Source organism: Asterias amurensis, chromosome 13 (assembly GCF_032118995.1).
Source record: "Asterias amurensis chromosome 13, ASM3211899v1".
NCBI lineage: Eukaryota > Metazoa > Echinodermata > Asteroidea > Forcipulatida > Asteriidae > Asterias > Asterias amurensis.
Window position 1 is genome coordinate 9,625,365 of NC_092660.1, and position 24,877 is coordinate 9,650,241.

Below are 24,877 nucleotides of genomic sequence, written 5' to 3' on the forward strand. Positions count from 1 at the left end.
ACAAAGCCGTCTTCAATAAATATCTGAATTTTTTGTACAAGCTGTTTCTGCATTGATGACACTATTGAGGAGAGCCCATGCTAACAGTGGTGTTAAGAGAACAGTAAAATAATATGTTTTTTGTTGTCTGAAGAAACAGTCTAAATATTGAATTTACTATACAATGTTTTTTCTGTGTCTATAGGTTGTATATTTTACGGCCATTTTCCCATACGTCGTCCTCTTCATTCTGTTGATTCGTGGCGTTACTCTAGACGGTTACATGGATGGTGTCGAATTCTTTATCACTCCAAAATGGGAACTACTCAAACACCCCAAGGTATGCTGTAAAAATCCACTTCCAATCCACGTTTAAAGGAACACGTTGCCTTGGATCGGTAGAGTTGGTCTTTGAAAAGCATTTGTAACCGGTTTTTTTTATAAAATGAAAGAAAGATGTTGTAAAAGTTGCCCGGTTTTCCTTTTACCTCGTCGACTAACGCAGTCGGCCATTTATGGGAGTCAAATTTTTGACTCCCATAAATGGCCGATCGTGTTAGTTCGCACAGTAAAAGGAAAACCACGCAATTTCGAGATTGTGTTCTACTTTTAAAACATCTTTCTAACCATATATGCATTTTTTTTTAAATGGTTTCAAACGCTTTTTATACTGCCAACTCGTCCGATCCAAGGCAACGTGTTCCTTTAAGGATTTTTTGTTATCACTTTGGTTGATTTTCTCCCTGTTCTCTGCCGATGAACGGGTAAGGACAATTTGGTATAAAGCGGAAGTATAACTAAGGCCTTTGATTGATCAGGAAGCTTTTTCCATGCAGCTTTCACAGTTTATTGAAAGACTCAAAATGGGCATCAACAGAAGACGGAAACGTACATCTCCTATCCTAGTTTCCAAATCTCTAATGTATATTTGTATTGAGAGACCAAATAAAAAAAAATGTCATTTTCATCTTTATAGTTTTTAAAGTACATTTCTGTTGGGAGACCATTTTTCGTTCTCATTTTTCCACTAACCTTCAATTTGTAAATTTTTATGCCGTTTCTGTTGTTGCTCCACCCTAATGGAACTGTTCAACCAAATTGTTGTTTCTTCAGGTATGGAAAGACGCAGCAGTCCAGATTTTCTACTCACTTAGTGCATCTTGGGGAGGTCTCATCACTTTATCATCTTACAACAAATTCCACAACAACTGCTTCAGGTGAGCGAGCACGTCAAACTTTTAAGCCTTGTGAGCCCTATTCAGTCTGTAGTCCATCACTACATTGTGTTTCCGTCTTTGATTTCAGTCATTGGTGGAAAATGCTTCACTCGCGAATGAGATGACAAAATGTCAGAATTTATTCGAACTTCCCCTTCCATCCTCTCCAAAAGCAAAGAAGGAGAAACTGTGAACAGGTCCACCTGGTCATCTTTAATTAATATAATTGTCGCGTCAGTGCAGAAACATCGCATCACGATTTTGCAACATGAACATGGTCTGCGCAAAAATTTATTCTGGTTTGGGTGTCGTACATCAATGGGAAATAACGTTTTGTCAGTATTGAAACATCTTGCGAAACTTAAGTGCTATTTTAGCACCAACACACTGTAATCTTACTTATCTTCTTAGTAAGAATTATCATTTATATTTTTTAAAATATCAAAACTTTGTTCATGTTATTTGCAGGGATGCAATGATTGTTCCCGTCATCAACTGCGCAACGAGTATCTTCGCCGGCTTTGTCATCTTTTCAATCATGGGCAACATGGCCTACGAGCTCAAAGTTCCCGTTAGCGAAGTCGTCGACGAAGGTACGTTAATGAACCGCCCTCCTTGGTTCCCTTCTCTCTCACTAACAGTAAACAAACCAGCGCACAGTGTGTTAAGATTAATCCGTAGACCTCATGAATCGGAGATATTAATCCACTGTCGCCCATTTCATTTTACATTTTACAGAATTCGGCCTGGCCTTCATCGCATACCCAGAGGCTGTTGCACGCCTACCAATTTCCCCGCTCTGGTCCTTGTTGTTCTTTTTTATGCTCCTCACTCTGGGGCTTGGAAGTCAGGTAAATGAACGGAGAGAAAGAGAGGTGGTCCGATCCTTTTTCCTCCCCTCGGGCCATTTGCTAACCCGGTTCTACAGTCAGGGGACCAAACTGTTCATGGCATAATCCCCAAAAAAGTCACGAAAATACACAAATTGTGAATTTTTTTTAAAGAATCTGCTCAGAACTTTTCCAAAACTTGCAACGGAAATTGTAAGTCTGACAGATAAGTGTCAGAGTGGAAAAATCCATGAACAGTTTTATCCCGAGATTGTAGACTGTTCCCCCCCAAGCAGGATGGCAGGGACATGATGAGGAGACTGTTGGACATTGGACTCGAGACAGAGCTGCAGTTTAGGGTAGGGTTGTTCCGTAAGTATACCCAGAAATAAGTTTTCTGGAGGGTAAGATCATTTAAATGTTTGCGTGCACTTCTTTTAATAACAACACTTGATGATTTTTCCTGCTTGGTTCTTCATAATTGACAGCCAAGGCTTTTGTAAACTTAAATGTGACTGTCAAGGTATTGATGTTTACTGAGCAAGATTTCAAACTTCTGTAAAGTCTGGTTCATACTTCCTGCGAATGCAAATGCGATCTGAATAATATTGCTGCGATCTGCGAATATCGCTGCGAAAGGAGGGTTGTGATGCCACATTCACGTCAAATTCGCTTCGCATTCGCAGGAAGTATGAACCGGGCTTAAGTGTTTGATAATAAGCATTGTGACTGTTCTTTTTAGAACTGAGTAGTCTCCTGTATTCCAAAATCTACTCTGTGGCAGTAGACTTAATATCAAGACAAGTTCTCAAAGAACAAATCTATACAGCAAAGTAGATAAACACATGGTGTTACAACAAAATGATTATACATTGATACCTCACAATGCAATCCCTCAAATCCCATGAATCAAATGATATTTTCACTGTTGAAAGAATTGCTTGATGACAAAGTGCATTAAATTGTGTTCAAAGACAAATCAAGATAATGTTATATTCCTTCATTTTTACAAGTTGAAACTTTCGAAGATGTATAAAACACTCCCTGCGTTTGAATCACAAGTTTGATGACAAATTTTTGCTCTTCATTTTCCCGAAGAGGTAACCATTGCCAGTTGACGATTGACTAATGCCTTATTTTCATTTTCTTATACCCAGTTGTGCATCGTTGAGACAGTCGTTACATCAATCGTCGATGAGTTCCCCCGATATTTAAGATCAAGAAAAGTTTGGGTTCTAGCAGTGTACGCAACATTGGGTTTCTTGCTAGGGTTGAACTGTGTAACACAAGTAAGTTGAACTTAATAACTTGATCCTGTCATAACTACATCAAAGTGGACTGTGAAGGGAGGTAACCCTGTTTCAGCCCCTGGAAAATAGTTGAATTGTAGCCCACACCTTGAAGTGGCCTTCAGGCCATGTGTGTTTGGTCAGTTGTGTACAAAAACAAAATTCAGTTCATAATTTTGCCTTAAAGTTCAGAACTCTTTTCTCTCCATGCCCCCCTTTTTTCATTGTAATTGATACTAGGATACAAATAACCTGTCCAGCCGTCGATTTCACCAAACTCTTCCTAACTTAGGATTAATCTTAGGACTTAGGACAGGTACATTTCCGTAACCAAATACGTTGGACGCATTGAACCCATCGAAGTTTGGACGGGTTACTTGTCCTAACTCGAGATAGGATTAATCCTAACGTTTAGTGAAATCGGCCGCTCGAGCTTGCAGGAATAACTACAAGCGTGTTTGAGTTTGCTGTGGCAACAGTGTTATAGGGAACAGTGCCATTCTAAACACACTTCCCAAACGACGTACAGCTTTTTATGTTAGTGCTTTTTTGTTTCGGTTTGTTACTGATGTTCAAATAATTTCTATTAAGTTCATTTGAAAGATATTTTTTTTTTTTTTGCGTCTTGTGAACTGTAACTGGTTTGTTTTAAGTAATTTCAAATTTGTTTCCTCTTCATTTATCTCTTGTGCACATTTACTGCTTGTTAAGTTTTAGTCCATTTTTATGACTACTGCTGATTTGCTGCTTTTTCAATTTGTCTATTTTTATGATTAGCTTTCCTTTTATTGTAATGACTTGATGCCCCTGGCTGCCGTGTATTATTTGTAACAATTAAATCAACAGTGAATGAATGAATCAAGTACAATGCAGACTTTTCCCCACTTTCTTCTCTATTAATCTTTGGATCTATTTTGTCTCCTCAAACCCTAGGCTGGTAATTATTGGGTTATCTTAATGGACAAGTATGCTGCTGACTTTGCTTTGTTGATCTTCGGTCTGTGTGAGTGCATCGGAATGGGCTGGTTTTACGGAGTCAGGAGATTCTTCAATGACATCCGCACCATGATCTCGGACAGACTCGTAGACAACGTTTTCTTCAAGTGGTGGGGGGTTCTGTGGTGTGCTCTCACCCCTGCCATCCTATCGGTAAGTGTTCAATCGTTAACTTTTATCAGGGATGTTATTTCTAAGTTTTTAACTGGAAAGCTGTTCTTTGTCCCATTTTTTTTTCAATTTTATTTATTATATTTAATATAATAACCCCGTTTTTTTCCCCCAAAAAAAGAAGAAGAAAGAAAAACAAGTTTTTGGTTTTGTTTGGGTGATATTTTATAACTTAGATCAATTCATTAGAAAATGAAGATAAAACCATATTGAACCCTCATGAGATTGCTGAGTAGGATTGTCAAAACCAAAGGTAAAGCTTTCACTCTTAGGTTTTTTTCAACAGCCTATCACTCTCCTGCTGTATAGAGAACATGGTCCAATTTCGTATTGCCGATAAGCAGAAATACTGTTTAGCAAATGTTTATGCTAAGCAAAAATGTATTTTGGCTGGAAACCAGTTTCTTCAAAGCATTATTTGTCTAGGTGCTTCTTCGAAATAAGTATCATTGTTTTTCGAAAGATGAAACTAATACATTCATGTGTCCTCGTGTCTGTTTTTCAATAATATTCATTAGATAATATACCATGTAATATTTCAGATTGAGATTCGTTGATTTAGTTTCCTTCTGGAAGTAAGATTTTCAGGGTGGGGATCGAGGACAAACCTCTACCACAATTTTGTATCTTATTTATTTGTTTATTCTTTTTGTTTTGGTCAACAGTTTGTATTGCTTTTCAACTGGATTGACTGGGAGGTGCCAATGGCCGGTGAAAATAAACCATTCCCCCCTGGTGCTCACGTCATTGGCTGGATCATGATCATGTCGAGTATATCCGCCATCCCAGCCTGTATGATCTATGAGCTTATCAAAGCAGATGGAAGCCTAAGAGATGTAAGTATTTCCAACCTTTCTTTCAGGGTTCTGAGCAGGAATTTGTTTTTTTCCCTTCCGCAGATGTCCCCCTGTCTTCAGACACTCATGAATAACCATTAAGGGATGACAGACATTGACTTTTTGAAGCATCTTCCGTTAACAGTAGTCCGCCGGCCAATGGCCACTTAGGGAGTGCTCATCGTTGGCGCATAAGAATGTTCCTGCGGGCACACTCCCTCAATCCATTTTGCTGAAGTACAGGGCCCATATTCATAAGGGCTGCTAAGCACAAAAATGTGCTAAGCATGAAATGTTTGCCTTGATAAAAACAGAATTACCAACCAATTTCCTCGTGATTTTCAGGATAAGCAAATAACAGCTGAGTACTAGTAACAAGCAATATGAAACAAATTTCATGCTACGCAAGTTTTTGTGCTTAGCAGCTCTGTGAAATTGGGGCCCAGGACAAATCCTTCTGGACCCAATATGCCCGCTAGTAGTTGAACATTCAAATGGAACAATTTGGTGTTCTAACGGCACGGTCCTTGAATACTTAATTATCCGATTCAATCAGATGGTTCCAACTTTTGGAAATGTGTCTCACAGGTTGAGTCAAAGTCCGACTAAATGTACTCTCGAATAAGTGTCCCAAGAAGTCTTTCTAGTAAGCTGATCGAGGTAATTTCAAACTAATGAAAAGAGGCTTTTCTGTTTGTTATCCACAGCGCTTCAGGCAAGCCACCACATCACATCCCTCATGGGGTCCCGCGTTGAAAAGCCACCGCCTGGAGGCGATGAACGTGCATAAATCACATGGAACGGAAATGGGTGGAGTCTTGGAACCAGACTCGGATAAATACGCTGATAACGACGTGAAATACTCCCCTGCTAATGCTGACGAGTCTATGGTCTAACCGCTTTACACAATTTTAAAAAGCTATTGTGGAGGACCTTCTCGGAGAAAACAAATATGAAGGAGTCTCCGTCGAGAACAATGGCGTCCTTGATTTCTGACTGAGAAATATGAGTGAGTCAGGGTCAGGAGCCAGAAACAAATTGAACAACCCCTGAACAATACTGCCATTTTTTGTCAAGGATACTTTTGTGGCACCATTCTGAGCGATTGTTCACTAGAGAACTCACCTCCATTTGAGTAGGCGTACGCTGGTGTCTCCTGTATTAGATCTGATGCTGAAGATTTACCTCTGGGAAGGTGCCTGAGGAATTCGGCGTTTTGAAACTACACTTTGCTGCTCAGAGAAAAACTTGGGAATAAGATCAGTTCTGCCCAATCACAGTAGTTACAGTTTGATCCGGTTTCAACAGGATTAGCTCAATGGTAACCAAAACCTAGTATATCTTCCAAAACAGGTTAACGCAATTTTTTTTTTTTTTAAAGAGATTTATCTTTGGAATACTGTTATTAAATTTGTGTGTGTTGCTGTTAAAGGCATTGTTGGGGATTATTAAAAGCAAAATATTTATGTGATGGTTGAGGATGAAGGATGTGCACACCATTGGTTTGATAAGGAGCTATCACCCAATAACGGACGTACTCTGATGTTTTAAAACTTTGGGTTTTTAGAAAATGTATATTAGTAAGCATACGTCAACTTACGTCACTACGCTTCAAACAATATACCCTGCCTGAGAGAGCTTAGGGTTTTAGTCCTGCTGCAAGTAAGATTGTTATTATCAGTTGGGTTTTTTTGTTGAAAAAAAAAAAATGAATCTGGTACTTGATTTCAACCAGAAAAACAATCGCCCCTAAATGTTTGGAGATTGCTAGGCAAGTAAAAAAGAAGAAGCTTAATTTCAATGTATTTTACAGGCAAGCAAGGTTCCTACATACCTCACAATACTATATAGCTTGCTGGAAGTTGAGACTGTTAGCACAGAGTCCTGTGGTAAGCAGAGACAGTATATTGACCCCTGGTCTGTGCGCCTGAAAATTGAAGTAAATCCATTACATAAGAATAGGTCTGGGTGTGTGTCTCCTTCATGAACTTCGCAACAATGTCTTTAACTGCAGTTACAGGCCCTTTTCGAAACCACGGCTTTGACTTTGGATTTAGCTCAGGCTAGCTTGGCCCCGCGGTTGTTTTGACAATTCACGCGGTGATTTCGTACCCGCTTAGGGCTTCAGACGAGAGGACAGAGCCTGAAGCCGAATCCAAAGACGGAGCCATTATTTTGAAAAGAGCCATAACACACAGTGTAGTTTTGTTATGATTGTTTTCCTCTTGGATTATGTGCTGAACCAACCAACTGGAAATGATCATTGAGCCAGTTAAATTAGAAAACGGGTAGAAGTTAGGACAGAGCTTCTAAAAACCAATGTGGTATATACGAAATATGTTAATATTTTTGTGCGTAGTCGAATACGATACTCATGTAAATTTTATTTTAGCTTTTAGTTTTTTTGTTTGTTTTATTTTGCTTTTATGATTTACTTTGAAGAACACTTCTTGAATCTGGATTTTTTTTGGGGGGGGGGGGGCAAGGTGAGCCCTATGAAATATTAATATCTTATGTAAATAGACGTCGGGGTTATGTTATGGTATAAATTTATCTTAAACATTTCCCTTTAAAGCTGGTGGCATTACTGTAAAATACAAAATACCTCACCTTTTTGGGAATGCCCAAAAAAATGAATAAAACAATGTTGGTCATTTTGGCCTAAACATTCAGTAAAAAAATTTAAAACCAAAATAAAAAATTTAAAAAAGATTTTTACATTCTACTCTAAACTCTCCTCGCAGTTTTGAAATAATTACTTTTGTTTCCCCAGCTCATTAAAGCCACTGGACACTATTGGTAATTGTCAAAGACCAGTCTTCTCACTTGCTGTATCTCAACATGTACGTAAAACACCTGTCAAAATTTGAGCTTGATCGGTCCTCGGAGTTGTGAGATAACTATGTAAGCAAAAAACACTCTTGTAACACGAAGTTGTGTACTTTCAAATGCTTGATTTCGAGACCTCAAGTTCTAAACTTGAGGTCTCGAAATCAAGTTTGTTGAAAATAACTTCTTTCCTCGAAAACTACTCCACTTCAGAGGGAGCCGTTTCTCAGAAGGTTTTGTACTACCAAGTAAGGTTTTATGCTAATAATTCATTTGAGTAATTACCAATAGTGTCCACTGCCTTTAACTGATGGTAAATATAAAAATAATTATATCTGGAGAAATATCAATGTTAGTGTGTTTGCCTCTATAGACATTTCATACATGTTTTAAAAAACTTCTTAAAGGCATAAAGCTAAGTTGAAAATCAATGCAACATAACTTGCTTCTTAAGTTTAAAGGTTGTATTCTACAAATAGTTGTATTCTACAAACCTGTAAAATAAACTTAGCAAGTGTAAAGGAGAAACAGGGTAATAAATTGTGTTCAAGTCTTACTGAGTTTCCTTTTCTGTAGTTCTCACGGTCTAATTATTTATCGAAAGTTTATTTTCTTAGACGGAAGTACATGTACGTAATAGTGTGTATTGGCCTAATTCTCCCGATGTCGTCAAAATTATCTCAGTTGTGCTATTTTGGGAGACAGTGTCCCTGTGCGACTATAGTGTTGTGCGTATTTAAGGTGATCGAAACGTTTAAAATTATGGGCAATAGCATCAGAAGTGTCTTTTTATTTTAGGGAAAAGGGAGTCGTATAAAGAACAAAACTTATCTGCAGAAGATAATTTTGTAAGTTAGATTTGACTGAATTTGAATGGTTAGCTGTTCTTGAACATAAATAAAACAACACCTGAGTGAGCACTGTAAAGACATCCAACTTAAAGCCATTGGACACTTTCGGTAAACAGTGTTGTCCAAGGCCCACACTTTGTGTATCACAACTTCTATATCAAATAACAAACCTGTGAAAATTTAGGCTCAATCGGTCATCGGAGTCGGGAGAAAACAACGGGAAAACCCACCCTTGTTTCGCCGTGTCATGACATGTGTTTAAAATAAATCCGTAATTCTCGTTAACGAGAAATTATATTGTTTTGCTGTTTTCTCAAAAAGTAAAGCATTTCATGGAAAAATATTTCAAGAGAAGTCTTTCACCATTGCCTTCTGTAAACCCTGTAAGTTATTTGTAAATCTGTGAACTTTTATTTTTTTTTCTGAACTGAAGGGGTCTAATGGCCACACTGGCTATTTTCATCTTTACTGTCAATGGAAAATTGCTCAAAGTAATGCAAAAAGAATGAAGGGCACCAGTCTATTCAGTACAAATGCTTCATGGAAAAAGTAGGGTTTATTCACAGAGTTATATATAAGAACTAGAGGGCGCACGAGTGATGCTTCGTGCACAAACGCCACGGGACGGCAAGATGACAAGCGCGTCACTCTGCACGCGCGTTGAATATGAAATACACGTTTGAGGGTTTTTTTTATTGAACGCTCACGCGATGCTGTTTGTTCAACTTACAAAATGGCCGCACAAACACACGCTTTGAGATGTCAGTTTTGTCAACTTAGAAAATGGCCGCCTGCGCGCATGCCGGGGCGCGTATATAGGCAAGTGCGCTCTCTAGTTCTTATATATAACTCTATGGGTTTATTGGATTTTGAGATTATTCTTGGTCTTTTAATCCATTGTCTAGGTTTGAAGCTGTGTTATCCATACTTGTTAGACTATTTTTTTTTAAAAGGTGTTATAAAGAAAGATCCCTGGTTGTGTACAGTTCATAGACATTTGTACAGGTTATGGTGATAATATTTGATGCATGCTGACGACATTACTTAATCAAGTGATTTTATTGAAATGTTCATATTGTATGATTTTTCTTTTTGGGTTAAATCCTGTGTATTCCGTTTTGGGTTCCCACTAAAAAACTTCTGGTTTAGAAAAACATCTTCTGCTTTGGAAAGCTCTAAGATGTCCCCAAAAACTACTCTGTGTTAAATAGTTGTTTTTAAGTTGCTGCCCCGCCCTTCGATATCGTGCCTTAAAAAAGCATAAGGCTTACCGCAATTTTGTTTGTAGGATTAATTTTCATTCTATAATTTGTTGTTTTCTTATTCTTTGTAGGGTTTAGAGAATACTTTTTTTCTTTTCAAGTTTGTATAAAAAGGCAATGCAAGTCACTGCTGAAATTGGACAATGCAAAATAATGAACGAGAACTTATAAATACTTGTATATATAATATGAGAAGTGTTTAGTGGTCATTTTTGTGTTTTCACTTTCAACAATTGCGTATAGGTGAATATGCAAGATGTTCCTTCATGTAGGGTCTATACTTTTGTAAATATTATAAAGAGACAAAGAAATTAACCACTCTCCTTTGGTCTTAAAGACAAAATGTTGTGTTTCCAAACTGACCCAAAAAGCTGTCAAAAATCAGAGCCTGGATTTGTATGTTTTTTCTTCAGAATTCCAAAAGGAATAAGTTGAACACAAAATCAAGTTCGCTTCATATTTTAAAATATTGCATGTGCACATGTTCTGCATGCATGCATCAAACTAATTTTATAATATTAGCCAGAGGAAAATGTAAACCTTCTCACTGGAAACACAACGTTTACTTTACTTGGACTTGGGGCTGTGTGAGAAAACACATGTTACTTTTATATAAAATCTTCGACAATCCCTTCCACTGACAAGACTACTTCACCTTTTTCTACCAAGTATATGTATGGTCCCGTGTTAATATGAAACTTAAATAGAAAAGACGAACAAATTCTAACCATAATCAGCTGAGCTATTGAATCTCTTTCAGACAGTCTATTTTAAAAAGAAAAACTACACATTTTTACAACTGCTAAAAAAGGATTGAGGCATCTACTTGCCAAAATTTACTGTCAATCAGTTTTTGAAATCAATGGTTCAACTAAATCCCCCAAAATAGCCATCATTATATAGATTTTGATTGGTCAATGTGATGTGACGAACAGAAGGACATACCATTGATTGGTCAAAAGACTGTTTACGTTGGTTTTCAAACTTTTTATTGATCTGCCATTTTATATTGATGCTATGAGATCTTTCACCTGATTGGTCAATCTGTTACTATAAGTTTTCTACTTTGATAAACTAACAGTCACAATAACTTTGATCAATTCAAACCATACCATTGTTTTTGTGCTTGAGATGCACATGCATTTTGCATTTAAAGACACTGGACACAAGACCAGTCTTCTCACTTGGTGTATCTCAACATATGCATAAAATAACAAACCTGTGGAAATTTGAGCTCGATTAATCCCCGGAGTTGCGAGATAACTATGAAAGAAAAAAACAAACACCATTACACACGAAGTTGTGTGCTTTCAGATGCTTGATTTTGAGGCCTCAAGTTCTAAATCTGAGGTCTCAAAATCAAATTCGTGGAAAATTACTTCTTTCACAAAAGCTTTGTCACTTCAGAGGGAGATGTTTCTCGCAATGTTTTATACTATCAACCTCTCCCCATTACTGGTTACTGGGTAAGGTTTTATGCTGATAATTATTTTGAGTAATTACCACGTGTCCACTGCCTTTAATAAGTACAGAAATGAGTGTACTCATCGAATCGTTCAAAAAATTCTCACCATTACTAAATGCAAAGCTCTTAAGTCAAATCTTGATTAACCTGCTGATTTATAAATGTCCGTAATACATGTATGTCTGCTTTCATTGGTGCTGCAGTGGTTATAAGAATTGTAATGTTTTGGAGGCCTAACTTTCAAGGTGTTTGGTTATAAATAGTTAGCTATAAGTTTGTCGTTTTTTTTTTTTTTTTTTTAATAACTTATTAGAATGCCTTTTCATAAATATATGGTTGTACAGTAATGCATATTATTACATTATCAATGTGGAATATACTATTACGCTGAAATGCCCTTACCATAAAAAAAACTTGAACTGGAAACACTAAACAAATTTGGACAAAATAAAGTGTTGCTTTGAGAACACTGAAAGCGTAGCGTTTTGTTAGGAAAACTGGAAGTGTTCCATACTTTGGGAACACTTTAAGGGTTTCTTAAGTGTTCCTTAAGTCACATTTGAACACTCCCCTTTGATGAACGAGACAGCATTCACTGAGATGAATGTCTTTGTTTCTCTAACAGAGAGTTGGTGCTCCTAGTTGTAAAGATGTTCCCTTTTGTTGCGGCATTTTGCGTCATTAACACCATGTAAACTGGTATTCATTCAGAACTTTAATTTATTCCCTTGGTTGAGAGTTTCTGTAAATGAGTAGGTTTGTTTATTCTCAAACCATTCATCTTTAACAAGTATGTTTTGTTTTAAACTCTTTATCTCCCCCCCCCCCCGAAATCTTGAGGCACATCCTCATTGCTCAGTTGTGCCTTTTTTGTTTTTAAAATCATTTTATTATTTTGATTTGAACTCGCATTTTCTTTGCATAAAGATACCTTGAATTTGGTTGTGAATAGTGTGAATTCTTAGTGTGAATTCCTGCGCTGATTTGGTTAACAGTGTGTTGGGTTTGTTTGTTTTTTCATGTAGCTTTAAAGAATACAAATAATAACTATTTATTTGTTAATAACCAGACGTTGGTTAAAGGAGCTCGCCTTTTGCAAAACTCTTTTAAGTTTCTAAATCAGAGACCTTCTTTGTCTTCTGAATAATAGGCAGTCATTGTACATACATATATAATAAACTTATTAGTTAATGGCAATATTTTTCAACATTGTTTTCTTTTTTTCCTTGTTTTTTTGTGTTAAAAGTGGAAAAGAAATCAGGTTATTGTAGAGTCATGTTGATACTTAAGATTTCTAAACAAAGTCTATGTTTCTATATGCTTAATTGTGACCTCAATTGTGACCTCAAGGTCATTATAATCTCATGGGGTCATCACCATGACCTCAGTTGCCAACATGACCTCATTATAGCATTAGGTTTACATGAGAGCATCTTCATGGTTAATTCTTTCTATAGAAATTGTTCACATGATCTCAAGATTCATCAATATTCAAATTTATTCGCGACTTCTTTCTGTCGAGAAGGTGCATCACTCAAAACTGAAATTTATAAATAACCAAGCTATCATTTAGCTATCAAGAATACAGAAATAGCATGATTATTTCTAGCTGACAACTTTTGCAGTCAGACATTTTGTCGATTGGTTGGGACAGTGTGTAAAAAGAAAAAGGCATCTGCTGTAAAAAATTACTTGATAATTTGTTCAAGAGCTTTTAGGCCCCTGCATAAATGCCCTATTTCATTTGCTGTTTGTTGTGGTCGTAAAATGAGAACATCTTTGAAGAAAATACACCCCAAAATTCTGCTCTCTTGTAAATATGCTTATAATTATAGGCCCTTTTCGAAACCACGGCTTCGACTCTAGATTCAACTCAGGCTAGATTGTCGTGACTGTTTGGACATTTTGAGCATGCTTTGCACAAACGTGCTCAGGGCTTCAGACGGCCTGAAGCTGAATCCAAAGCTGTGGTTTAGACTCTATCAAACTGGCGCCATCTTGGATCAGGTCCTTGTGCACCATAGCAGTCATAGGTACTGTTTCTATGCACAAAACAGGGGCCAGACCGTATAAAAGTTTCCCAAAGAGTCGACTAAGATTTTCCAGAAGTGGCCTGTGCAAAATGAAAATGTCCTGTTTCCTCCCCTCTTTTGAGCCCCAGTTTTGTCATTGATCGTAACTAAGATGGTTTTACATTGATTTATGTCTGTTAAAAATAATTTTGTTGGGGGGTGGGGGTTACTCTTATCCAGGCCTATTTTGTAAATAATAAAACATTGAATCATATCATTTAAAATATTTGGAAATGGCTTGGATTGCACTTTGTTTGTCCTTATTGTCTGATGATACAGATTGTGATGTCTTTAAACAGTGTATTTTTCTTTCAGCAATTTTCTAAAATAAAATCGTAGCGAGAATTGTTTATCGAATATAAATACTTGTTAACCGTAATGGTGGCATTTTTAAAATCTGTTTTGTTTGCTTTCTTTTTTAAAGATCGATTGTAGACAATTGGAAAGAACTTTGTAAACAAGTTATTCTTAGCCAATTAAACGGATTGATACTAGTATTCTGGACATTTTAATGAAGAATAAAAGTGTTGCCGTTGATAACAAAATTGTGTGCGTGTTAATAATTTAGTAACAGTTGTCATGTGTATAATTGTTGCTCACAGTCATTTGATGTCATAACAAATATTTAGACGTTTTTGATAGACTATAATAATATGACAGAAAAGTCAATGTTAAAGAACTTGGATTTTGTTTTGAAATTGTTGCTTTAAAGGTCCTGTACAAAAGTTTCCCAAAGAGTCGACTAAGATTTTCCAGAAGTGGCCTGTGCAAAATGAAAATGTCCTGTTTCCTCCCCCCCCCCCCCCCCCCCCCACACCCACCCAGCTATTGCCTGGCCCCCAATCCAAAAGAAGTGCAAGTTGCCCCCACCAAAAAGGGCAGTAGTAACCCCACCCATCCCCGACTTACTAAACCTAAACAACAGAGGGGCGGAGGTGGGGGTTCAGAAGGAGTTTGTATTCGATGATTCTTCACATGCTGCATGCCGCTGCACGACGACTCGGCGGTTCAAAAGCAGTCTCCTATCAAATTTACATCTACCTAGAAATAGAATTGTACTGTAGGAAAGGTATGTTGTTGTTTTGCTTTTTTTGGTGGACAAATGGACAAAATTAAGTGTGCATTTTGTCACAGTAGTCGGTTGTAGGCAAGATTTGTCAATGGCATTTCGTCTTGTAGTTGTAAGTCAAAACAAGAATGATCCTATCCTGATTCCTGGTGTCATGTGTTTTCAGGGTTACTACACACCTAGACCCAGTAACTGGGGCGCTGTACTCCTTTTCAACAATTTTTGACTTTATCTGTCGTACTAGCTAGTACGACAGATAAAGTCAAAAATTGTACTCCTTTTCAACAATTTTTGACTTTATCTGTCGTACTAGCTAGTACGACAGATAAAGTCAAAAATTGTTGAAAAGGAGTACAGCGCCCCAGTTACTGGGTCTACTACACACCTACTTACTTATCCTTATTTGGTTTCTATCCAAATTTTTAACAATTAAACTCTTTCACTTCATGGTGTGTTGAAATTTTTTAAGTTTTGGTTTTACGTTGCGAGAGACAGTCCGCCATTATCAACAGTGCTTATGCATGCACGACATTGGTTGGAGCAACGTCATATGTTTTCACACCTTTCATTGGTTGGTTATTTAATTTATTGAATATTCCAAAGCTAGTATGGCGTGCAAAATAAACCAAAAATATTATTCTTAACAAATTTAACTACTATATTAGAATCCAGAGATATCATAATCATAATTGGCATGAAAGTAAAACACCCCACCCCTTGTTTTTTTTTTTGAAGCACACACACTTCATACCAATCCGTTTTCCTCCATTTCAGACCAGTAATGTTTGGTTTCAGGAGATAAGAAACCAATCTATGATATTTTCTCTTTAATGTAGACTTAATTATACGCTTATCAGAATTAATTACAGTATGCAGTTACAATTTTTTGTTGTTGTCATTTTCACTTAAAATATTTTAATTTTTTGCCCATATTGGCACAAATCCAAAATAGAAACCACCTCATGTGATCCATCTAGTGACTAAAGCAGAATGAAACTCAATCTAACAGATAATAACTTTGTTTTTAACTTAATAGGTTGGATGATGTTTCTTTGACTCATTTGAATGTTTGCATAATAATGCACTAGTGATTTGTACCAAAAATCAATCATTTTATAAATGTTTGAGCATAACCAACGACAGGAAACTTTATTCTCAGCATGATTAAGCCTGAGTAAACTGCATAGCTTCTGTCACCGGTGCAGCTTGCACAATATCGCGGTAAACAGGAATCAAAGTTGGGGTTCGAAAACATATGAGGGTCGATAATGTATGACGCTACAATATCATGGATGGAGTACCTCCATGGATGCTTTACGCTTTTAAGTTATATTACTTACTTGTCTTACGATTGATATGAGAAATTGTTTAGGCTTATGCCTTTGTGATCCTATTATTGATTCCTTCCAATATGCATCAAGCTCTTTCTTGAATGTTGACACTGTTTTGGCATTTACTACTTTGTCTTGTGTGGGAGACTTTTCCAAAAGAAGTTCCTTCTTGCTGACCCAATGTTTTTGTTGAGAGTCGGCTTGTATCCTCCTCTTACCAGTTTTCACGGTATTATTCCTTTTTCTTTGAATTTGGAAAAAAAATAATGATGCGATATCATAGAGCTATATTGACTAGAGCGCTAACTTGCTCTGCGTTTTGAAGCCACCCTGGGCGCAGACATGTTTGATGTTTTGCGTGATTACAGAACGATCTTAATTTTAGGAGAACACACATTGTCGCGATTTTTTTTTACATTCGGCGTGGGCGCTTACATACGCGACATCCATTTGCGTACTTCCGCGCTATGAAAACTGTAAGTTCGCCTTGATTGACGTACTAAAAAAAGTATACGCGCCTTTTAAACATGACGCACATGACGCTCGCAGTTTGTACGCTCATCAACTCGGATTGTGCGTTTACATTTGCTGCATTTTTTGTTCGATGACACAAATAAAAGAACAAACGCACTGTACTATCATGCAAATAGCCGTACAATTGCCGTACAAAATTACAAGCTTTGTATTGGTTTGTACATAAACATGGATATGCCCACACGGCTTCAAAACCTTAGTGCGTGTATAACGGGGTGTTAGCGCAGTAGCGCTCTAGTCAATATTATAGCTCTATGTGCGATATATATCAATCGATGCACTAATAATTATCTTCATTTGTTTATATTAAGTATGCAGACATAAACTAAAACTTTATGGTTGAAAATTTCACACCACACACTGATAATTTTTTTAAACGATTTATAATATGTAAAAAAAAAATGTGTGGGGGTGACTCCGCCTACCCCTTTTGTGACGTCAATCGAGGCAGACTTTGCCTCGATCGAACATCAAACACACTACTGTAACATTGAACACACGTACTGCAAGTACATTCAAGTCCTAGTCGTGAGTTTGTACGTTTCGAAAAAGGTTTTTCTTGCATTTTTCTGGCAAGGTCGGCCAGGTGTATTACTGCTGGATGCAGCAAAACAACTGAAGATAGGCTCAGTTTACTAGTCTTTTCCAGCGCTGTGCAGCAAACACTTTAAGCCGTCTTACTTCTAGAATCCGGAATACACTACACATTTTGACACGATAAGAAAAGTTCTTTTCTAAAAGATGACGCCATCCCGACAATTTTTCAGGCTAGTGGGGAAGTCGAAGAAGGTACCTGAAAGACGTAACGAACCTAAAGGAGCGTTTACCTAACATGAAAAGAATCAGGTGTTGTTTCAACTTTGAGGGCATGTTTTTAGCTTGTGCCAATGTCACTATGTTGTGTTGGCATTGCATGCAATTCATTTTCTCGATTGACATCACGAACAGCGCCCTCTCTGGTCGGGCTTATTTTCAAATTTGTAAATAACATGGAAACTAATTTTTTAAAATCTTAGTTAATTGTTTATCGGACTGTTTACATTGCGCACAGAGAGGTAAAAGATTTGCCACGATTTTAGGGACACCTTGAAAACAGGACCTTCTCTGATACAATGAGAGTGCAGGCCCCTTGTGCTGGTGTTTCTAGCTGTACTAAAGAATTTCTTGCTGTCGACTTTCTCCAATCCCTTGCGCAGTTTAAAGGAGATTCTTTTTTTCTCGAAATTTTGACATTATCGGTCAGACCGCTAAATGTCAAAACTTCAAAAAGGAATCTAGCGCCCCAGTCACTGAGTCTATTATGGAGGTAGAAATTAGTATACTACAATAGGGGTACCGGTCACTTCGGCACCTTGCAAACTCGGCACCTTGCAAACTCGGCACCTTTCAACCTCGGCACCTTGCAAACTTGGCACATGTGCAAATACAAACTAGGCACCCAGTTAAAAAAGTTAGATTTTCACACTGCGTGGTGCCTCATTTTTATGTTAAATTTATTTAAGACCCCAGTCCCATAAAAGGCTTGATCCTGTTATAATAAGTTATTATTAATAATATCATAAATAGCAGGACAGTTCTTTTCAGAACTGAGAAGTCTCCTGAACCCCGTGACATCTGCTCCGCGGTAGTAGAATAAAGCAGACAGTTCTCTAAAGAACAAACTCTACCTGGCAAATAGACACACACATGGTGTTACCGCAAACCAAATATACAATCACAAATATTAGTGCAATATAATTATTAGGCGAAATTTGTCAAAGTGCTTTATTCATCTTTTTCACAGAGATCATTTTCTGAACTACCCAAAAATGTGGAATAAGTTTACTGTACAAATTAGAGAAATGCCAGCTCACTCATTTCATTTTAAAGGCCACCATTTCCAGCAGACTTACTAAACCATTGTCCCTCAGTACCTTACCAGCAAATTTGGGCACTACTATGTATCTAAACGACTTTTGATTGATTGATAGATTTCCAAAGCCTACTATTGTCATAGAAATAATGTTTTTTCATCTTTATCTGCAGATAAGTGATGTAACACTGTGACCTTTGAAGTCGTCAACTACTATTTACTTCAGACACTGATGTAAATTCGATCATTCTCCACTCACACTTTTGAAAATGAATTGCAAGAAGAAGCGATTTGAATTTGTCGGTGACAATTGTAATAAGTCTTTCTCTAATAAAGACAAACTGAGAAGGCATCAAAGAGTTCACACTGGAAAGGGACCATTTGTTTGTGACATTTGTGGGAAAGCATTATCTCAAAAAGGCAATCTAAGTACTTACTCCAGAGGTCACACTGGTAAGAAACCTTTTGTTTGTGACATTTGTAGAGATTTTTTCGGGCAGAAAATTAATTTAACTCAACATAAGCGTGTCAACACTGGAGGGAAACCATTCGTTTGTGACATTTGTGGAAAAGCTTTTGCCCATAGTAAAACGCTATCCAACCATCATAGAATCCACACTGGAGAGAAACCTTTTGTTTGTGACATATGCGGAGATTCTTTCAGACAGCAGACTGCTTTAACTCGACATAACCGTGTCCACACTGGAGAAAAACCATTCGTTTGTGACATTTGTGAAAAAGCTTTTGCCCATAGTAAAGCGCTATCCAACCATCATAGAATCCACACTGGAGAGAAACCTTTCGTTTGTGACATTTGTGGGAAAGCTTTTGCCCATAGAAACACGCTATCCAACCACCATAGAATCCACACTGGAGAGAAACCATTCGTTTGTGACCTTTGTGGAGATTCTTTTAGACAGAAAGCTGCTTTAAATCAACATCATCGTGGCCACACTGGAGAGAAACCATTTGTTTGTGACTATTGTGGAGATTCCTTCAGGGAGAAAAGTGGCTTAACTCAACATCAGCGGGTCCACACTGGAGAGAAACCATTTGTTTGTGACATTTGTGGAAAAGCTTTTGCCCTTAAAAGGACCCTATATGACCATCATAGAATCCACACTGGAGAGAAACCTTTCGTTTGTGACATTTGCGGAGATTCTTTTAGACAGAAAACTGTTTTAACTCAACATAACCGTGTCCACACTGGAGAGAAACCATTTGTTTGTGACATTTGTGGAAAATCTTTTTCTCAAAAAGGAAATCTAAGTAACCACTCGACAGTTCACACTGGAGAGAAACCATTCGTTTGTGACATTTGTGGAAATGCTTTTGCACATAAAACCACCCTATCCAACCACCATAGAATCCACACTGGAGAGAAACCATTTGTTTGTGACCTTTGTGGAAAAGCTTTTGCCACAAAAAGATACCTATCCAGACACCAGAGAATCCACACTGGATAAACAATTTGTTTGTGACTTTGTGGTAAGCATACTTTGTGAAAAAGCATTTCACAAACCATTAACTTAAATGTTAAACATGTCCACTTTTGAGAAAATCCATTAAAGTCGCCTGGAAATAGAATTTTTTTTTTCAAACATTAGAGTATATTCCTGAACAATGAAATTTTTTGAGTAATTGTTTTTAATGATTTATATGTTAAACAAATTAAATAAAGTTGTGTGGGGGTGACTTCGCCTACCCCTATTGTGACGTCAATCGAGGAAGACTTTGCCTCGATCGAACATCGAACACACGTAAGTGCAAGTTATACATTCAAGTCCTAGTCTGAGTTTGTACGTTTTGAAAAAGGTTTTTTCTTGCATTTTTCCGGCAATGTCGACCAGGTGTCAACTAAAGATGGTGTCAGTTTGCAAAGTGGTCCGGTCTGACGTTTTTCCAGCGCTGTGCAGCAAACACTTCGAGCCATCATGCTTCGAGAATCCGGTATACACTACACATTTTGACATATAGAGAAAATTTCTTTTCTAAAACATGATGCCATCCCAATAATTTTTTCCAGCTAGTGGGAAGTCGAAGAAGGTACCTGAAAGACGTAACGAACCTAAAGGAGAATTTGCCTAACGTGAAAAAAATTGGGTATTGTTTCAACTTTGAGGGCATGTTTTTATGTATGTGATTCATCGCGCCTCGATTGACGTCAAAAACAGCGCCCTCTCGGGTCAGGTTTTTTTTCAAATTTGTAAATAACATGGAAACTAATTTTTTTAAACCTTAGTTAATTGTTTATATTCATATTCCACTCATCAAACACATATTATAGTGACAAAAGCTTTATTTTGACAAAATACCACTTCCAGGTGACTTTAATTTGTGACTTTTTCACTTTAAGCCACTTTTGCCAAACACAAGACACCATTTTTTGTTTGTGACATTTCAGGGAAAGCATTCTCATAATAGCATCACCTTGATGTTGGGTTTACATTGGAGAGAAACTTGGTGTATTTAATTACCTGACTTGGGTTTTTCCCTGTTGTACTCAACTACTCATCCAGTCGAACCTCTTACACGAGCTCACCGAACGCCAGCTTCCCCCAGCATTCACACATCAATGCATCTTGGGACACTATAGCTGACTGGAACTACTATACTTTCATTGTGTGCACTACCCACAAAACTTGTCATTTATTCATAAAATGGTCATAAAATAACTATTCTCATCTCAAGACTGACTAAAACCATTCACCTGTCTCAGCATCTTGCCAGCAAACTTTTGACACTTTAGAAATTACCTTTTCAATGAGTTTTGATTTTAAAGCCTACTACATTGTCATATTGTATATTTATTATGTTTTTCTTCATTATCTGCAGCTAAGTGACGTAACACTGTGACCTTTGAAGTCCTCAAGCACTGTGAACTTAACATTTGTGGTAAAAGTCTTTACAAAATCTGTTAGCGCAACTAACCGTCAACGTGCCATACTAGAGAAAAAACAAAACTTGTGTGTGATATCTTTGGAAAAGCATTTTTGCATTAATCGTCATCGACATGCCATCAGCGTGTCCACACTGGAGAGAATTCATTGTTTGTGATTTCTGTGGAAAACCTTTCTTGTTTAACTCGTCACTGACATGCCATAAGTGTGTCCACATTGACAAGAAACCGTCAATTTGTGAAACTCTTGGAAAAGCTTTCAGCCACCAAAGCCAACTGATCCGTCATCTTCCAGCACACTGCAGAAAAAACTTCTGAAAGAAATCTTCCTCTCAACCAAATCTGCTTGTTATTTATTTGAGAGAACTTGGTCCCGTGACATTTGTGGAGCCGCCTTGACTTTGAATTGAAGCAACACTGTGAACTTGTCCACACTGCAGATGAACACACAAAGTTTTTTCACTTGAAGAAGCTCTGTGTTAAATGACCAGAGTTTGTCCACCTTTTAGAACAAAGAATTTACTTAAGTGCACTCTTGTCACTAACAATTGTTAAAAATATTTGTGAAAAGGGCTTTCACAAATAATGCATCACTCCTTGCAAATCATGAGAAAGTCAATGTTGGGAAAGAGGTTGTAATTGTGACATTTGTGGGAAAGCATTTTCTCAAAGGGTAGTCTAAATAAGACACCACCAGAGAGTTTATGAAAAGGGATTTAGACAGCGCCAAACAGTCTCCCACTTTAGGAGAAAACACCTGACTATCCATCGACATGTTCACAGTTAACACTGGACCTGCTGTAGGATTCTAACCAAAAATTAATGTGTATTGCCATTTATTTTAAAAGTGATTACCAATTAATGTTTATCTTCCTATTTTGTTTCTACTTCAGCCTCCTTTTAAAAAAGAAACATGTTTAGCGGTCCCCCCCCCCCCCCACTTCCTGTTTAGAGGTCAACTCCTCCTTTTTTAAATACATTTTAATGATCTCAGAAAAAGAAACAAAATTGAAAAAATGTGACGGCCAGCCATTAAAAAGAGGCTGTCTTCCTTCCATTTTTTGTACTATGTTTGTTTTTCTTCAGTGTCTTATTCGTTATGTATTGTGTGTTTGAACAGTACAAAAAAACAATGGATATTTGAAATTTAAACAAAAATGGCAGCCCTCTTGAAAATAAAAAGCCCATGCCTCGTTTTTGTTTTAAAACCCGGACGCTAAACTGGTTTCTTTTTTTTACTCGGCCTAAGGCTGTGAAGCTTTTATTTCTGAAATAAACCAATCAACAACAATAATGTTTAGAATAGTGTTAGTATTTTTGTGTTAGTGCTTTGTATTGTATTTTCATATTAAGAGGAAGGAAATAGAATTAAAAATGAGCCTCAAGAAAATAGGAATGTTGATTGGATTTTGTTATAAATGTAAAAAGTCTGTTTTCATAATCATCAATACCTGATGCTCTGGAAGTGTGCAATGCCTCAACACTGCAATTTCCAATCCAGCTAAAGAGCAGTTAGGGGCAGAAGAACCTGCCTCCACTGTTTTCATGTCAAGATTTTAGGCAAATGAAAAACATTTTGTTGTTTAGCCTTTTCATCCGGAAGGTGGATACAGGTTTTTCAAATTGGGCAGGTTGGGGGAGGGCAGGGTTACACTTTGCAGTGTAATTACTATTTATCTGGCCATTAATATCTGAGATCGACAAGCAGCTAGTCAATAGAAATGTAAAACGGTATTAAATCTTGATGGGTTTTGTTCGCGATTCCCGCGGTATTCTACTACTACTGTCACGACTACAGTCCAATGGGAGTAGAAGTCGGCAACCATTAGTTTGCGCAAGAGCATTGATCTCACCATAGCACTGCCACAACTGACCATCTCACCGCGTTGGACCATAAAAGATGCTATGTCAGATTTTTGACCGATTTGAGCCAAACATTTTGACTTAAAATTCAATAGGTATTTTGATGGGGGTTGAGAAAGTTACAAGCTTTCATTTGAGCCATTGCTCGAAAAAGTCCACCAATTATTAGTAGCAGTGAAATAACGTGCTCAAAATTAGTCGGGATCCCGCATCCCGACAATATATTACGTGACCAATTCTTATGTGTTTTATTTTATAAGAAACGTTTTAAATTTTTGTCATGGTTCCTGACCATTAAAAGTAAAAGTAAAACTTTTTTCGTTGGAGCGGCCGGGTGATACTCTTTGAAATACAATTCACTCAAAAAATCTATTTTTCAATGTTTGGGGCCAAAAATCTGACTTAGCATCTTTAATGACAGCTAGCCAATGGAAATGTAAAACTGAAATAAAACTTTTATGTAAAAATTACAGTTGAAAGTGCCATTATGCATCTAAAAATAAATGGCTGAAAAGTCCTCTATCAATGTGGTCTTTGCAGCCCACAGCTCTGTAGCCAAAGCCACTTTTAAAATTAGTATACGGTCAAATGTGCACTGAGGCTATTGCTTTTGTTGTGTAGCTAAAGTTTCCATAAAACTAATATTTTTCAGAAGTGCCTTTGGAGAATGTCCTTGCCTCGTAGGCAATTATAGGTCTTGGGTAGACCCAGTAACTGGGGAGCTGTTTACTCCTTTTTCGAAATAATTTGACATTGGCCTACTAGTATGACAGATATGTCAAAATTTCGAAAAAAAGAATACAGCGCCCCAGTTACTGTCTAATTCTACCTCCATGCTGGATCTAGGTCTTGGGTGGGTGTTATCTTTTGAGCCTACCCTCTGGTCCACAAAATAAAGGGGTACTATAATTAACCATGGTGCAATAACCGGACACCCACCCAAAAGGAAGTAGTACCCATCGAAAGATATTAGTAACCCCGCCCATCCCTACTTGCTTAACCTAAACAATAGAGGGGGTTGTTTCAGAAGGAGTTTGTATTCGATGTGATCATTGATCTATACTATTAAAAGCGTAACCTGCGCCATCTTGAATTGAAAATTAGAAGGTCCAGTGGTATGGCATCCTTGTGGAATTCAACACGGTTGTGTGTGTGGAATTCAATACGTTTGTGTGGTTTCAGACGTCGGGTTGCAAGTCTGCAAAACCCGGATCCAAACTCGCACTTACAAGTCATGTGATTGGAGGAAGTTTGGGCGGCGACCGTGCGTCAACCACTGGTCGATGTTGTTACCAGACTTCCTAGAAATCTTTCTGACAGGTAGCCTTGCTCAAGGCAGTCGCATTATTCGCTCCGAAAAGACGCAGCTGTAAACCCACCCGCCGTATACCCTGTGCATGGTGTGTGCGATCACACCGAATGACCAACCCGTATACACACTGTCACATCGCACGAATACTGTTCACACAAGTCATCGCACTCGTACACCACTAACCGCATGCGGAGGCCGTCAGGCCGACAGCCTTGTCGGG

At 37.6% G+C, this 24,877-nt stretch overlaps 1 protein-coding gene and 1 pseudogene across 3 annotated transcripts in view; both read left to right on the plus strand.

The window, feature by feature from the left end:
- LOC139946610 (sodium- and chloride-dependent glycine transporter 1-like) overlaps positions 1–14,342 on the plus strand; it is a 43,533-nt gene extending 29,191 nt beyond the window's left edge. For 2 of the 3 annotated variants that reach the window (XM_071944324.1, XM_071944325.1), the window contains 8 exons: positions 185–319; positions 1,093–1,196; positions 1,665–1,789; positions 1,935–2,047; positions 3,184–3,315; positions 4,249–4,464; positions 5,148–5,318; positions 6,026–14,342. In XM_071944324.1, the coding sequence (XP_071800425.1) occupies positions 185–319; positions 1,093–1,196; positions 1,665–1,789; positions 1,935–2,047; positions 3,184–3,315; positions 4,249–4,464; positions 5,148–5,318; positions 6,026–6,214 (1,185 nt within the window). In that variant the 3' untranslated portion in view covers positions 6,215–14,342. The remainder of the gene's footprint in view (positions 1–184; positions 320–1,092; positions 1,197–1,664; positions 1,790–1,934; positions 2,048–3,183; positions 3,316–4,248; positions 4,465–5,147; positions 5,319–6,025) is intronic. The other variant, XR_011787278.1, reaches the window with a different exon arrangement.
- A 397-nt stretch (positions 14,343–14,739) lies between these two features.
- Positions 14,740–21,589, plus strand: LOC139945910 (uncharacterized; annotated as a pseudogene).
- Positions 21,590–24,877: the final 3,288 nt, after the last annotated feature.